General features: G+C 42.8%; 1 protein-coding gene, 1 long non-coding RNA gene and 1 other non-coding gene across 5 annotated transcripts in view; 2 read left to right on the top strand and 1 right to left on the bottom strand.

The window, feature by feature from the left end:
• Positions 1–16,125, top strand: part of LOC148903617 (N-chimaerin) — an 18,164-nt gene extending 2,039 nt beyond the window's left edge. The window contains exons 3-15 of one of the 3 annotated variants that reach the window (XM_089005862.1): positions 245–283; positions 454–509; positions 2,491–2,522; positions 2,594–2,707; positions 4,959–5,085; positions 5,162–5,323; positions 6,145–6,222; positions 6,292–6,376; positions 8,873–9,046; positions 9,126–9,203; positions 9,273–9,410; positions 9,500–9,605; positions 14,376–16,113. In XM_089005862.1, coding sequence (XP_088861988.1) covers positions 245–283; positions 454–509; positions 2,491–2,522; positions 2,594–2,707; positions 4,959–5,085; positions 5,162–5,323; positions 6,145–6,222; positions 6,292–6,376; positions 8,873–9,046; positions 9,126–9,203; positions 9,273–9,410; positions 9,500–9,605; positions 14,376–14,547 — 1,361 coding nt within the window. In that variant the 3' untranslated portion in view covers positions 14,548–16,113. Of the gene's footprint in view, positions 1–244; positions 284–453; positions 510–2,490; positions 2,523–2,593; positions 2,708–4,958; positions 5,086–5,161; positions 5,324–6,144; positions 6,223–6,291; positions 6,377–8,872; positions 9,047–9,125; positions 9,411–9,499; positions 9,606–14,375 lie in introns of all 3 variants that reach the window. The other 2 variants (XM_089005852.1, XM_089005843.1) reach the window with 2 other exon arrangements.
• LOC148903614 (uncharacterized) overlaps positions 9,165–16,489 on the bottom strand; it is a 34,656-nt gene continuing 27,331 nt past the window's right edge. The window contains exon 3 of the long non-coding RNA XR_016116198.1: positions 9,165–9,303. This is a non-coding gene — a long non-coding RNA (uncharacterized LOC148903614). The remainder of the gene's footprint in view (positions 9,304–16,489) is intronic.
• On the top strand, positions 16,152–16,224 carry trnam-cau (transfer RNA methionine (anticodon CAU)). The gene has a single exon. It is a non-coding gene; the product is annotated as a tRNA-Met (tRNA).

Here is a 16,489-nt window from a genome sequence, read left to right as displayed (position 1 = left end):
GCGCTCAGTTTGCTCAATAACCCATTTTCGCTTGTAAATGGAGGCATTAAAAAATGAAAATTTTCGTCAAAAGCTTAATTAGTCAAGAACTGAGATGTTCAAAACCCACGTTGGACTGTCCTGTATTTTGCTGACCAAAATCTGGCGTCTAAGGGGTGAAGTGGCGAGACAATAGCTAGATATGTTTGCAGTTGTTATTGGCTTGTTGTTGATTTAAGAAACCATTTTATTTTTGTGTCTTCAGATCATGATGAGTACAGGCCACCTGTTTGGAAATCCTACTGTGAGTACAATATATGTTTACAAATATATTTGGATCTAGGGGGCACTTTTGAGTTTACGTCATATGTTCCCATTGAGCATTTGTCCGATTTTAATCACTCTTCTATTTTAACGTTTGAAAAATGAATAGCTTTGAATCCCTTAAAACGTTTTGTCACTTTTTTGTCTAAGTGTATCAGCTCCAGCAGGAGGCGCCACACCCCCGTCGGTTGACCTGCACTTGTGAGGTGAGATGGAATTAGCATCTGATCTATGTTGGCGTTGAGTAGAATAGTCTGTACATCGAGTTGTCGAATAGCTTGTACAATGTGTTGCCCTTATCCGTTTTTACCTTCCAAGTTGCGCACACACTCATGGGCAATGGAGCACTTTTCCAAACCTCTTACGCACACGCTGATGCTAAAGCGTGCACCCCGCCCACACATGACATTTCGATAGAGGTTCCTTCCTTTCCATTCAAGTGCAACCTCCAAACAGGAGACTGCACCATTCCCACTTGCCTTACTGCACAGGTGTCACAGTCAAGACCCGGGGCCCTAATTTGGCCCACCACATCATTTCATTAGTTTAGAGAAAGCAAATCAAACTTGTGAAATTCAATGCTCATCTATTCAGCTAGCTAGTGATCAAGCAAGCTAATGAGCAAGCTAGCTATCCCTATTTCTATTTAGCATGATGGCTAATCCCTTACATCACAGGTGTCAAAGGCAAGGCAAGCAAATCAAACTTGTGAAATTCCATGATGCTTGCTAAAGTCCGAACCAAAAATTCAAATTGTACACCTGCCAAGTACTCCGGTTTTGCTGTGAAAACTACTGTTTTCATGATCCCATTCCGGGTTATGAGTTAATAATGAAAATTACAGTTTCCATTCAAAACAATAAATCCAAAATTGTCAAACTAGTATTTGTTCGAGTTGAAATTAAGAAATAATTGAAACTCACACAAAAAGAGGTAAGACGTCTCATTGTTGATTTTTTACTTGCAAGGAGAATAGACAAGACAGAGTACAGGGTACAGCCTTCTCACCTATTCTAAGCAATCTTTCTACCCCCTTCCCTTTTATTACAGTGACTGGCCTTGGTAGAAGCGTAAGCGTGAAATTCTGTTAGTCTAATCAAAGTTTCGGATTGGGTCGCTCTGGCACCCAAATGAAGATTAGCTGGGTTCCAAGAGAAACATTAATTTTCACTTCTCTCCTTCAGTACTTCCTGAGTTGTAACATCTTCACACATTAATAACTTCACACCAACATTGAATGTATAGTTTAGTTGAATGATTAAGTGGGAACGTGAAAGACGAAGAAGAAAGGTGAATGTGTGATTACATGTCTAATTACATTTTTGTTATCAGCATAAGCATTCTTCATTCCAAGCATATCAGTGTATCATAAGCAAATGTATCTTCTTCTTTTCCTTTCGGCTTTTCCCTTCAAGGGGCCGCCACAGCAAATCAGTGTCCTCCATCTTTGTATGATAACTAAAAACAATAACCCTAACAGTACTGTACTCAACGTTAATTCAAAACATGAGAACAGGCGATCGGCACAGTGCTAGCTGTTAGCTTTAGATTAATTGTGCATGCGCATGGCATGGGTCTTTCCTGGAATCCAGAGTGACAGCTCATTCCTGGAATCAAGACGCAAGAGTTAGCGGCATTTTTAATCATTGTCGTGTAATGGCATCTGCCGGAGAAAAATCAACAAAAAGTGTGAAAAGTAAAATAAAACCACAGTCGTTCCGTGAGGAATACTCCGAAGCATTTCCAGGAGTTAGACTTTGTTCAAGAAAAGGTGAAAATGACTCGCGTTTGAGTTTCATACCTGTCAACCCTGTCTAATAGCTGCTCACCATTGACTCAAACGACACGCGGACTGCTCCATCCAAACGTATGGGTCGCTGACCAGCCCCTGGAACCTGGCTCTTTTGTGCCCTGCAGAGGTCAGGTGACCGGGAAAATGACCTGTTTTTCATGATTGATGAGGGTGAACCGTAGGCAACAAGGCACCATGCGCTTCCAAATTTCATGCAGGCTTCACTCATTGAATTTACGAATCCATCTGTGTGCTCGAAGGGGCGGCGGAAAATAATGATTGACTTAATTGGGGTGACAAATTTCTGTTCGGTGATTTGGTATGGAGGTGGTTTGAATGTAGTTGCTTTACCAGTGTGCGGGAATTTGTCTGCTAATTGTGTACTTCTCCCACAGGTGGACAATCGACCCAAATACTACGGAAGAGAGTAAGTAGCTCATTTCATCAATGTTTCTTGTGACAATTGTTTCATAGCAGCACCCCTTGTGTTGCGTTCAGGTACCACGGGATGATTTCCAGGGAGGAAGCCGACCAGCTTCTCAGTCAGGCCGAAGGCAGCTATCTCATTCGAGAGAGTCAGAGGCAGCCAGGAACATATACGCTGGCGCTCAGGTAGGCTCACCTCCGTGAGTGGTGAAAAAACGCGCTCAGTCAAGGGTGTCAAAGTTTTTTTGCAGTGGGCCACATTGTAGGTCCTGTTTCCTCTTGGGAGGCCGTTATGAATTTGGGGAAGCCATTAGAATGTTTCATCCCCTTCGGATATGACATACAGAGCACACAACAAATTAATGAATAACTAGTTTTCAAATCTGAAGTCAAGAATAATGACTGTTATTGTGGTTTACATTGGACAATTTTAAATTTTGGTTCGACTTTAGCAAGCATCATGGCACTTGACATGCTTGTTTTGCTTTCGCGGGCTAAATAAAATGATGCGGCGGGCCAGATTTAGCCCCAGGGCCTTGACTTTGACACTTGTGATGTAAGGAATTAGCCAACTAGCTGAATAGAAATTAGGGCTAGCTAGCTCTGTCGCTAGTTAGCTCGGTCGATGAGCATGGAATTTCACCCATTTGATTTGCTTTCGCGGGCCGAATAAAAAAATGTGAAGGGCCAGATTTGGCCCTTGTGCCTTGACTTTGACACCTGTGCACTAAGTCATTTATGGTGTTGACTGCGTCATGTGGTAATGTGAGTCATCGTCATCACAGGTATGAATAAACTCCAGCCAAAGCAGAGCAGCACTTTTTGGGGGATTGGAAGGATCTTTTCATAGCTATGTTCCACCTGCGCACATCTGCTTCCGTGTTTCCCCAATAGGTTATAATGACCTTCCATAAATAGAACTCTGTGAATGAACGGTTTCGTTTTGGGTTAATGATCTGAAAGTGTGAATCCCTAAAGGCCTAGAAAAAGTCTTGTCCCACTTTGGCAGTCGTGTGTCACTGATCTGAGTTGTTTTTTATTTTTTTCTTCATATATGCCAGACACGTCAAAAGTCGGGCACGGGGGCCAAATGCGGTCAATTTTTATCCGGCCCGCAGCCTCCGTAATAAAAAGAATAAAATCTGGCCCACATGTCTAATGAAGACATTGGGCAGTAGCGCTGTTACCTGCGTGTGCTTCGTGCAGCCATCTTGAGGCTCCATTCGGAACAGCAAATTACAGGTACCATCAGACTTACGACCGGCTTGACTTACAACCGCCTGTACTTACAACCACGATTGCCAGCCCCTATTCTTTTTATTTTAATTCAACACCTGGCCACAGCGAATCAAGTGTCCTCCATATTCAGAGGTTTGAGTCGCATATTTGTTTTGGCAACGCTTTTACGTCGGACGCCCATCCTGACACAACCCTCTGTATTTATCCGGGCTTGGGACCGGCACAAGAAGACCTATGACCCGCAACGTGAATGACAATTTTGGCCAGCCAGCCAGCATCTCACTCTCGCACAGCAATCGACCGCGTGATGGCACGGGGGTGGCGGGTCCACCGTCGCTAGGACTAGAGCGGGTGGGTGTCGGCGCACAGGATTGTCGCAACGAGAATGCCGCGTCCCTACGCCGCCGCCTCTTTGAGACCGCTCGTTCTGCTTTGGGGCGGTCAGGCGCGTCGGCGCCACAGAGTCGGGCCGCGCGTCGGGCGCGTAGAGCTGTGTAAGGTTGGGGGGAGGGTGTCTGAATGCAAGTTAGCAAGTCATTTTGCACTGAGTCAACATTTTGAATCGATTTCGCCTCACGACCATTTTGATTCACATTTTTCGAAAATGGCGATTTAAAAAAAATAGATTCTAAAATGGTGATTTTCTAAATGTTTTTAATTTTCTAAAATGGCAATTTTCTGTATTAAAAACATTTTCTAAAATGGTGATGTTCTTTTTTTTCTAAAATGGTGATTTTCAATTTTTTTTTGAATTTTCTAAAATGGCGATTTTCAATTTTTTTAACTTGTTAAAATGGCAATTTTCAATTTTTTTATTCTGAAATGGCGACAATCAACAAAAGAACATTTACTTCTGTTCCACTGTTACAAAAAAGTGGGTGTTTAAAAAATGGAGTGAATATTCAATTGCAATTTTCAATTCAATTTGGATCTGCGTTTCAAATGAACCAAAGCACTTGCTTATGATAGCCGAAAATTAAAATAAAAAAACAAATGTGAAACACAGAATGACTTGCTGAAATGTATTTAAATTAATTGTTATTATATGTAAAGGACGTCTGCAAGTTTGCCCTCTCCTATATTTTCAACCCACCAAATCTGTACCCCCATGCAAAAAGTTTGGACACAATGAGAAATGCCGTTTGGGAGAGGGCAGATTTTGTCCAAGATGTTTTTTTCCGATCGTCTCCTCATTCAGGTTCGGGAGCCAGACCAGAAACTTCCGTCTATACCATGATGGGAAACACTTTGTCGGAGAGAAGAGGTTTGAGTCTATCCATGACCTGGTCACTGACGGCCTCATTACGCTCTACATTGAGACCAAGGTAAAAACTTCCCCAAGAGGTCCTCGGCTCAGCTCAAAGGATTTTGGGTGTTTTCGAGCTGCCCTTTTTCTTTTAGGCAGCAGAGTACATTGCCAAGATGACAATCAACCCCATCTATGAGCACGTGGGCTACACGACGCTGAACCAGGAACCCGCGTTGAAGAAACACCTGCCGCCCAGCACAGACGCCGCCGATGGACCGGCTCCCATCAAAGATGACCGCGGCGGCGAGGAAAGGGTGAGCACGATTAGTGACACTCATTCTCTCGCTACGCCGGCACTTTTCCAACGGCGAGGTGCTGGCCGACTCTGTAAAAAAACAAGCAATCAGTTGACTTTCTCTCCTGGGTCCATTTGGCGTCTAATGTTATGTGATCGCGGTGCTCTTCTAGGTTCTGTGAGCCGTCTCCCTCTCTCACTTTGCTCAGCGTCACGGCAAGTCGGTGCACGCTCGCTCGCCTGGTTTGTAGCGAGATGTGACACTAGTCTCATCTCAAGGATGTAGAAGACATGTTGTGCATCCTCCAGCGGCTTTTGCAATTACTTTGGTTGAGCAGCGGACTCGATTGTTCTTTTCAGATCCAATCTTTCTCTGTATTTGGCCCTTAAACGGAAGGCACATTTGCGGGTTGGTCGTTCTTTTCAGATCCAGTCTCTCTGGATTTGATCTGAAAAAGGAAGACACATATACGGGCGAATTCGTTGTTTTCATATGCTGCCTTGCTCTTGATTTGGATTGGAACATTTTTCGGTTTGTCATACGATTGACCAAAACGCCTCTTTTTGGATTTCATGCAATTTTAACCTCCGGTTCTCATAATGCCAAACGGCAAGTCTTGTGTAGTGAGCAGAGCTAAGAAGCAGTCGGGCCAGCGACATAAGAAATGTCCGCCAGAAAAGGGTGCTCGCTTCATGGTTCTTCATTGGCCGTTTGCCGGCAGTGCCGCGGACCCCGTTGTGAAGAGGGGGACCCGGGGTGACAGAGGCCCGCTTCTGTCCAAACCAACATCTTCCACTTGCGCATTCTGGCGACCCATCAAATCTCTTGCCCTTTCACAGCTCACGTCGCTGGTACGGCGAGCCACGTTGCGGGAAAGCGATATGGTCCCCAAATATGAGAAGGTCCACAACTTCAAGGTGAGACTTGGGTGCCGGCGCGTTTTGTATACGCATGCGTGTTCATTCGCATTTTGCTTTTGTCTTCAGGTTCATACCTTTCGTGGCCCTCATTGGTGTGAGTACTGTGCCAACTTCATGTGGGGGCTCATCGCTCAAGGAGTCAAGTGCGCAGGTAACCTGTCAGCCGAAAGGAAACGTTCGCATCGCAACCGACGCCTCCGGACAAGTTGTGTCCATAATTTGTAAAATCACTTCAAATGACTTAGACTGAGCGTATTTTACAAAGATTCCACCGCATATAGCTATATTTTACGTGATAAGACTCGCGCTGAATATTCAGGAAGTCTTGTTTTCGAGTTGATGACGATCCTCTACATGACGTCACATTTGGAACGCCCCTGACCGAGAAAGCGACACACAATGCATTTTGCGGTCCTTTGTTTGGTCTGAAAACTTCGTGTTGATCCGTGTTGATGGCGAAATTAGAAGGAAAACATGTAAATAATGCAATGGTGAATCGTGTGTTGCACCAAGACTACTATTTGATATTCGCTGACACAAATTCCCCGCAGACAAATCAGCCCATTTACAACGGAGCTTGGGCGCCATCTTGTGTATTTTCTGGGACGCTACATTGCTATCATCGACGGCTCAAATTGATATGGGAGGACTCCTTTAATCGATTGAAAACATTTATGCTTTACTCTTCAGAACTATTTGAATCATATTCATAACTGGATGAGTAACAACAAAAAGCATCTTCTCCGAATCTGAACTCTGTGAGCCCATTGTTTTGTTTCTTGAGCACGGCATGAACTGGGGGTGGGACTTTCTGAAAATCCCCAGTTTTGAGCTGATTTGTGGCAGATTTTGGACACTTTAAGTCATTTTTATTGGTGTTTTGCATTTGACAGAAAATATTAGCCTCCGTGTTTTGGGTATTTTAGATGCTATAAAACGTTTTTCTCATGTCAGTTAGGAAACAAAAAATGGTGTCGGTTTTCCTTTAAAGGTACGACATGTAGCATTGCCACTTTTGTCAGCAGAGGTGCAGGACAAAATGTCACCCCTAGCGACACCCTGTAGTGTCTCAAGTTGTCATCTCATGTTAAGGAACCACGTTGGCTAAATTTCTTTTCTTGGAAAGATATCAGCCTACCTACGGCAGGAGTGTCCAAACATTTTAGCAAAAAGGGTTGTTAAATTGTTGTTAAATGTTAAAAATGGATGGGGGTGATCTTAAGATAAGATAAGATACAGCGATTGAAATAAATTTCAGCGAGCCATTCTTTCTGTCACGTTATCTTTTTCAGCCAATTTACAAAAAATAATCACCATTTTAGATTTTTTTAAACATTAGAAAATTGCAATTGTATACTTTCATTAAACATAGAAAATCGCCGTTTTAGTAAATTAAAAACATTTTTAATCATCATTTTAGTATTTTTTTTAATGTAGAAATGCCATTTTCGAAAATTGGGGAGCTCATTCAGTCAATAACTTTTTCTAATTTGTTGTTCCTAATTGAGCCTCTAGATGGCAGCACTCAGCATAAGCAGGTAACAGCGCTACTGCCCAATATATTCAGTCTACACGCAGGCCAGACCTTATTGATTTTATGATGGGAGGCTGTGGGCCGGATGAAAATTGACCAGACTTTGGACATGTCTGTCCTACAGACTATCATTCACCTCCAATTTTGCAACTCCGGCTGATCTCTCCCAGGTGTTTGAAACAAAGAACGTCGAAACCGGTGTGAATTTATTTGAACAATCAACAACGCAGCACAATGGCCAACTAGCGATTCTGCATTCTGTAAATGACGACGCTTGCCACCGATCGCCGAAGCAAAACAAAAGTCTGCTTGAAATACAGTGATACCTTGGCTTACGAACGCTTTAGCTAACGAACTTTTCGCCTTATGAACGTTAAATACGAGAGATTATAATCTTGGCATACGAACTATTTTTCGATAGAAAAACAGCGAAATTTGGACTTGTTTCAACTTTATTGATAGTTCAAAGGTAGAGTGTAGACTGCAAGGCTAAAATATCCCATCAATCATGCTCCACAAATAACCCGCACACGCCATCTTTACAATTTGAGAACATACAAGCAAGGCAACCAGCTATTAATGAAGTTTCGAGTGTGTCTGCCTGCATCTGTTGCTGTTGCAATATTTCAACTCGTAAGATGTACAACCCAGACCTCCTTGAGACACTTTACGCAAAAAGCTATCCATTCCATCAAGCCATCAACGACCATCACAAGGGTAAATAAAACGACTTTATTATACCGTACAGTTTATTCCTTTCATTACAATACCATAGCACATTTATTATACATAAAATAAGGTATATTCTGTGTAGTTTTAAGGCTTATTTAGTTGAAAATTATGTTTTATGGGGACCTGGGAACTGATTATTCTCATTTTAATGGTTTCCTATGGGAAATTAATGTTTGGAATACACACTTTTCACCTTACACACACTTTCTGGGAACCAATTAAGTTCGTAAACCAAGGTATCACTGTAGTTTGAACTGTAATTATCACAGTAAGGACAGTTGGCCAAGTTCACTTCACGCCTGACCTTTAAGTCTGGCCCTTGCCCCCTCCCTCCCCACGCACATACACATACCCATTGAATGAAAGCCTCATTTGTCTCAGACTGCGGGTTGAACGTCCACAAGCAGTGCTCAAAGGTTGTGCCCAACGACTGCCAGCCAGACCTCCGTCACGTCAAGAAGGTGTACAGCTGCGACCTGACCACCCTGGTCAAAGCGCACAACACCAAAAGGCCCATGGTGGTTGACATGTGCATCCAGGAAATTGAAGCCAGAGGTGAGTGCCGTCTAGAGCTAGCAAAGACGCCTCCCGCTAACCGGTTGCAGAGTAACCGTGGCCTTGTGCCGCTCCTCAGGTCTCCAATCGGAAGGGTTGTATCGGATATCCGGCTTCAGCGAGCTGGTCGAAGACGTCAAGCTGGCCTTCGATCGAGGTGAGAATCACGAGTGGACTCAACACGCGCCGAGCCCCTTTCTTCTCTCCCTTGTTGCTGCGTCCGCAGACGGCGAGAAGGCCGACATCTCGTCCGGCGTCTATGAAGACATCAACATCATCACGGGTGCGCTCAAACTTTACTTCAGGGAGCTGCCCATTCCCCTCATCACATACGACGCCTACCCACGCTTCATCGAGTCCGCAAGTAGGCCCCCTTCCAGCCCCACCCTGATGTTTTTTACGTGACGACAACTAAGATGTATTTATGGCTGCTCTTCCATTTGCTTGTCGCAGAGGTGACTGACCCAGAAAAGCGCCTGGAATCCCTCCACGATGCCCTGAAGCTCCTGCCGCCGGCTCACTGCGAGTCTCTGCGGTACCTCATGGCGCACCTCAAGAGGTAGCCTTGCCATTTGAACCCAATGACCGTATTTTGCGGTGTATAAGGCGCACCGTGGTATAAGGTGCACCCCCAACGAATGCCGTATTTTCAAACTTTCCATATTTAAGGCGCACCTGCATATAAGGTGGAGCGTCATCTTTGGAAGAAAATCACTGCTTTTGGGGGCGCCTTGTACACCGGACAATACAATACCTTTCTTTTCCCATGCGGCCTTCAGATTATTTTTTCACATTGTCAGAGATGTTTGGTCAGACACTGTGGACAAAGCCTCAAACACAGGAAGATTGTCTTTTACTGACAGCAGGGGACTCAGTCATTTATGACAGATGCCCAAATTCTGCAGCCCTCTGCCAAGCTTTTTATTGAGAGTATATGCAAATTAAAGTGATACATTAGTAAAACATAGTTTTCTTGATTAGAATACCACACCCCTGGACGTTCTCAGCACGAACAGCTGTAAGCAATAAGACATAGATATTTTAATTGGTTGTCTTTTCCGTGAACTGATAGATTTGCAACCTGGCTAGTGAGCTCTTCCTGTGAGGGAGTTTCAAGTCCTAAATTCTGTCTAAAGAAGGTGTTAACCAAGTACTAAATTATGTCCAAGGCTAGATCTCCTACCTAGATCAGGGGTCGGCAACCTTTATGACTCAAAGAGCCATTTGGACCCATTTCCCACAGAAAAGAAAACACTGGGAGCCACAAAATCCTTTTGACATTTAAAATGAAGACAACACTGCATCTTTTCATCATTGTTTTTTACCTTTATATATGTATAAACAAACTATAGTGTGTTGCATTTATAAATCAATGAACTGTTACAGAGAAGCGAAAATACATTTCTGCACGCAACAAAAACATTTTAAACTCGGAAAAAAAGACGTTGGGTTGAAGATTACTTTCAAATATAATACTCAATCTCTATTTGAAAAAAAAAGAATATTTGCAAAATGGCAAATACAATATTTATCACCTGGTTAATGTGATTTCTGCTCCTGCACCTCAGCGCACAGCCTCTGCACATCAGGGCTGTATGACGTTACCTTCATCTTCACACAGGACTGTAAGCTGTCGTCTGTCAGGCGTGAGCGATGTCTGTTTTTAATGAGAGGGGCAGAGAGGGGCATGTCCCTGATTTTCTGCACAATTTCACTCTTGTTTTTAAAGTCTGTGAATAGATGTTCTGACATCTTAATGAATGATTCTTTTATATATTCTCCGTCTGTGAACGGCTTCCCGTGCCTGACTATTTCCTGAGCGGCCACAAAACTAGCATATGTAGCTGAATTTGTAGATTTCATCCACTTCATAAAATGATTTTTGCTCTGATCAGCCTTCCGCATCAGTTCCGAAACGGCTCTTTTTCTCTCATCTCCACCCGGATATTTTTGAGCAACAGCTGTGTGTTTGTTCTGGAAATGTCTTGCGACATTTGACTTTTTGTTGTTTGCTAACTTCTCATTACATATTAAGCATACCGGTAAACCCGTCTCGTCAGCAGTGAAGGCGAACGAATCTGCCCACGTATCATTAAACGTTCTGTTTTCTTCAGACACTTTTCTTTTCTTAGATGTATCCATAGTTGGCCTACCTGGGGGTCGAAAAATTCAAGAAATCGTGCGCAATTTGGCGGTTGTGACCGAATATGTGTCCACTGTCGATGGTTGTGACGTATATGAGCGAAAAAAAAATTTTTAATACGTTTTATTTTGTATTATTTATAATCACCATAATCTTCAAATTTAGAATTACATTAATAAATTACATAAATTAAATACTCATTATTTATTTTCTAAAGCCGCAGGGAGCCGCAGCAGGGGGGTGAAAGAGCCACATGCGGCTCTGGAGCCGCGGGTTGCCGATGTCTGTTCTAGATGAAGATGACAGGCTATGTCCGTTCAATTCAGATTGACCTATGGTTTCTGTGCTTTCATTGTGTACTCGAGTCACACACACTAAGCATATAACATGAAACTTTAAAATATGATAACTTCTATTCTGTCTAATCTCTGACACATCCACCGCCGTTTGAATAAATGGGATCGTAAAATGCTTGTGACAATTTACCATATTTTCCGGTGTATAAGATGCAGCCAAGAAAATCCTTGATTTTCTTGAAAAGATGATCCTGCGCCTTAAATGTGAAGTCATATTGAGCCACACATGTCTCGCAATGACTGTCAGCAGCCACTGACCTTATTAACCCCACCCCCCAAATAGAATAATTCGTGATAATAATAATACATCTCCAGTGTACGCCTAATGTGGTGTGCCTTATACAGTAAAGTCTCGTTATATCGATATTCTCGGGAGTCGGAAAAAATATCAATATAACCGGACTAACGATATACCCGATCCTGCGCCGAACTGCATTAAAAGTGGGCAATGAATGGGGGATCTTTGATATGGCATATAATTTTCTCCTTGAGTTCATGGATTGCGTATCTAGCATGCTTTTGCACTGTAGTGAAGTGAAAAATAAACTTATGCATTAAATAAAAACATCATTTATTATTTTCATAACGCACTCTTGCAATAGTGACTCTGTGTAGCACTCGACATGTTCTATACACACGAGCGAAACCACGAACACCAGCATGTACATACTGTATGAAAAACAGTGATTATTGCAGGCGATAAAGATATCTGAATACAACACAATTAAATACATGTATGGAAAACAAAAACTGCAACGTTTACATTACGTACGTTGATAAAGTATTCTGCAGCACGTCGAACTCTTTCGCAATGGAGGATTTGCTTCTTGTAGGATTCTCCTCTCCAGCCACTATTGCCTTGTACTTCGTTCCGATGTCACAATTCTTACGTTTCCCCATAGTTGAAATTGGTGTTGAAAACCTGTATACTGTATAAGAAGACTACAGTATGTTTCAGATGCTATTGCAGCTCTGCTACACAGTGCAAGACACGAAAGCTGGTCACGTGACCAACGGTATTACCGATACAGATTTTGCTAATGGTAGAACTGTATTGAAATCCTTAAGCAAATATCGATTCAGCTTAAGCTGCTTTTGTATCGATAGAAGCAGACCAAATTGGCTGGCGGGAGATGAAAAGGGCACCGTAGTAACCGGATTATCGTAATAACCAGTTATCGTACTAACCAGAATTAATTATACATAAAAGACTAGAATTTGCCGGAAAATGAAAATAGTATCGAAATAAGCAGTACTATCAATATAACCGATATCGATACAACGAGACTTTACTGCATTTGGAAAACTTCTACATTATATTTGGATTTTTTTTTTCATGAATTGACAGTGTCACATCCGACTTACGACCGGCGCAACTTACGACCAACCGTACTTACAACCACGACCGCCACACTTTTTTTTAATTCTACGCCTGGACCCACTACGCGCTAGCAGCCCAGCAATGCTGTTGATATCTGCAGCGTGTTTTAGGAAAATAAAAACTTGAGATGGTCCTTCTTGCTTTCGATCGAACAAGTAGGATGTTTATTTGCCGGAGCACAGAGAGCAACCGCTTCTCTCAGCATTGTACAAGAACTGTTTTTTTTTTTTTTATCGCTGTCAAAGGACCGGATGTAGCGTTGTGGCTGGGTTGTCGGATCAGCTCAACATTCAGCATTATGTCGCATTTATCTTAACAGAATATTACACCATTGCACAAAATGAGGATACAAAATAACTGTTTCTTAACAAACGCGTATGACAATTTTGGCCAGCCAGTCAACTAGCATCTCACTCTCGCACAGCAATCGACTGTGTAATTGCAGGCGGGTGGGCGTCGGCGTCCGAATCAGGTCGTTTGCAAGTCATTTAGCACCGGGTCTCTCTTCAACATTTTGAATGGATTTCAACTTACAACCATTTTGACATACGACGGTTTTGTCGGAACGGAACCCAGACGTAAGTCGGATGTTACCTGTATATGGAAAAGGTTTGAAAATACACCATTCAGCCTTATACTCCCCTGCGCCTTATATACCGGAAAATACTGTAGTCAATCGGCAGTGTTGTACTGATATCCGCATTATAACGGAAATCCACTTGTGCTCTTATTGGTTGATGATAACAGCGGGAACCAAACACGCGCCTTGTTGAGTGGCATGCAGGGAAACCTCTGTCGCGCATTCACACGAAACAAGCGCGCCTTCTGCAATATGGCTGTAAGACATTAGGATACAGTCAAACTTGGGTTTTCGAATGTCTCAGTTCTTGACCGATTCGGTTGTCGACCAAAAATGTAAACACTTTTTTATGCCTCGGTTTACAACCAAAAATGGGTTATCGATCAAACTGAGCGCACCTGAATACACCACACGACTCCCCTCCACTTCCTTATAAGTCACTTCCTCTTGTCGTGTCTCATTGTGACCAATGCATTTGTGTTGTTGAAATAAGATTTTTTTTAATTAAAAAGCACACGTGTTTGGCTGAGATCTCCGCAAATCGTACGGTATTGTCATGTGGCGTTCCATTGTGAGCAGGGCATGTTTGTACTGTTCAATCAAGATAAAAAAAGCAGACATTGATTGCATTGATTATAATGGGCAATGTTTTTTCGGTTTTCGGACAGGTTTCTGGAAGAGATTATGGTCGAAAACTATTTTTTTTAGCGAATAGTCGATTCAGAAATTGGCATGCTGGTGACTCGGCCATAGTTCAGAGGGACTCTGGCTCATGAATTGACGATTTGGTTGCTCAGATCACTGATATGCCCTACTGACGGTGAAATGGATAAAGCACTGTTGAATAGCTGTTCCCTCTCTTCCGTCAGGGTGACTCAGTACGAGAAGGACAACCTCATGTCCAGCGAGAACCTCGGAATCGTCTTTGGACCCACGTTAATGAGATCGCCTGACTTGGATGCCATGACGGCGCTCAACGACATCCGCTACCAAAGGCTGGTGGTCGAAATGCTCATCACCAACGAGGACGTGTTGTTCTGAGAGGCAGCAGAACACAAGGAGGAACAAATAGATGCAACCAATGGGGGGTGACTCCTTTCAAACTGTGACGACCAGAAGCAAAATGAAGGACGAGAAGGGAAGTCACATGAAAAAAATGCTAATACTAAGCTGCAGTGTGTCAGAGCAGTCAAAGGAATGCTGTATTTCCCCTCCTGTTTTTGTTTCGTCTTCAGGCTAGGTCACAATGAGCGCGGGAGTTGGCTGTTGTGACCCAAAATGAACAGAAATGTTAACTCCGGAGCAGCCACTGTGTACTTCCTCACTTCAACAGAAAACCTGATTGTATCGCTCAAATGAAGCTAAACTCGTGTCACCAAGCGATAGGAAGTCTACTTTTAAGGATTTAAGTTTGAAATGCATATTTTTTTTAATGACAATATGTAGCGCCATTTGAAAATGGGACGCTCAAGTCAAGATCCATTTTATGTGTAGCACATATGTACTGTATGTGCTACACATACAGGTGACTTCCACCCCATTTCTGTCGGGGAAGGGGGCAACATTTTCATGGTGTGAAAGCAAAAGGTTGTTCAAACAAACAAACAAAAAATCTAAACCACCCGTCGCTACTGGATGGTCTAATAATATAGAGAGTAACAGCATTTTCTGATCGAGCTAGTTTTTTTGTTGTGCTTTGAAAATGCGTGTGTGTGTGTGCGTGTGTTTCTGGATTACATCATCCACTACCACCAATAAGATCTGCTATGCCGAACCATGAACCATTCAAGAGCCTTCTGTTATACGTGATGCTGTTATACCTAATCATTTTGTTTTGGCTTTTGAAGTTGTAATGATGTTGGTATAAACATTTTTTTCTGTATAGTATACACGGGGAAATTAAATTATTACAAATGGCCATTAAAAATGACGTTTGTTTGTTTGTTTGTTTACAGCACACGTCATCACTCGACCTCCGGGGTGTCATGATAAGCCTGCGCATGAATAAAAAAATGGTTCAGTCACATGGCAAACACGAACCAGGTGCAGTTTGACACTGGCTAGACGAACGTCCGCTCGAAAAGTTGGAAATCAAGCTAGCCAGTCAGCCATTCTGGTAACCAGACGCCAGCGAGCAGGTTTAGCCTTCTTCAATATAAAAGCCACTCAATTACATACTCGTCAATGGTTTGTTGTGAACTTTACATCAATGACAAAATGTTCATAATGGAGAAAATTTTTTTGTTATCCCGTGTTAAGAAAGTTAGATTGTATCCTCATTTTGTGAAATGCTGTAATACTGATCTGATCTGCCAACCCAGCCACTACGCGACAGCACGTGATTTGACAGCGATCAAAGCCAGTTTATTTGTATGTGTTTGACTTCTCGTACGACGACGAGCGCAGCGGCTGCTCTCTGTGCTGCGGCGAATAAACATAAGTGTACGACCTAAACAAGAAGGACCATCTCGACTCTTTATTCTCCCAAATGCATCGCGAAAGTGCTGAAGATCTCAACATCCCGGAACCAAATCAGGTCTTCGGAACATGAGATCAAGAAAAAAAGCGGTCGGGAATATTATACTTCGTGTAAGTCTCTCTGCGACTCTTCTTTGTATAGACTATAGGTCTAACGTGAATAGCGGGCCTCGTTGGCGCAGTAGGCAGCGCGTCAGTCTCATAATCTGAAGGTCGTGAGTTCGAGCCTCACACGGGGCAGCCCGTATTTTTTTTTCTTTTTTAGTCTGCTTATTTACGACAACCGCTTTGAATACTGGGTGTTAGTTGATTAGTTTATTAGACATGTTGAATATGGCGCATCACATTCATCGGACAACCTCCACAAGGTGGCTCCTGCTGGCCAAAACAAATGTATTTATTGCCACCCTTCAGTTCATAGAACAATTCCATAAACTCACAATTTCATTTCATCCACTTAACAATTCTGTACCTCCATCCATCCATCTTCTGCCGCTTATCCGGG

This window comes from Hippocampus bargibanti, linkage group LG01 (genome assembly GCF_051943395.1).
Source record: "Hippocampus bargibanti isolate YZ-2025 linkage group LG01, ASM5194339v1, whole genome shotgun sequence".
Lineage (NCBI taxonomy): Eukaryota > Metazoa > Chordata > Actinopteri > Syngnathiformes > Syngnathidae > Hippocampus > Hippocampus bargibanti.
Note: the sequence above shows the minus strand (reverse complement) of the source record. Positions and strands in the feature narration are given on the sequence as shown.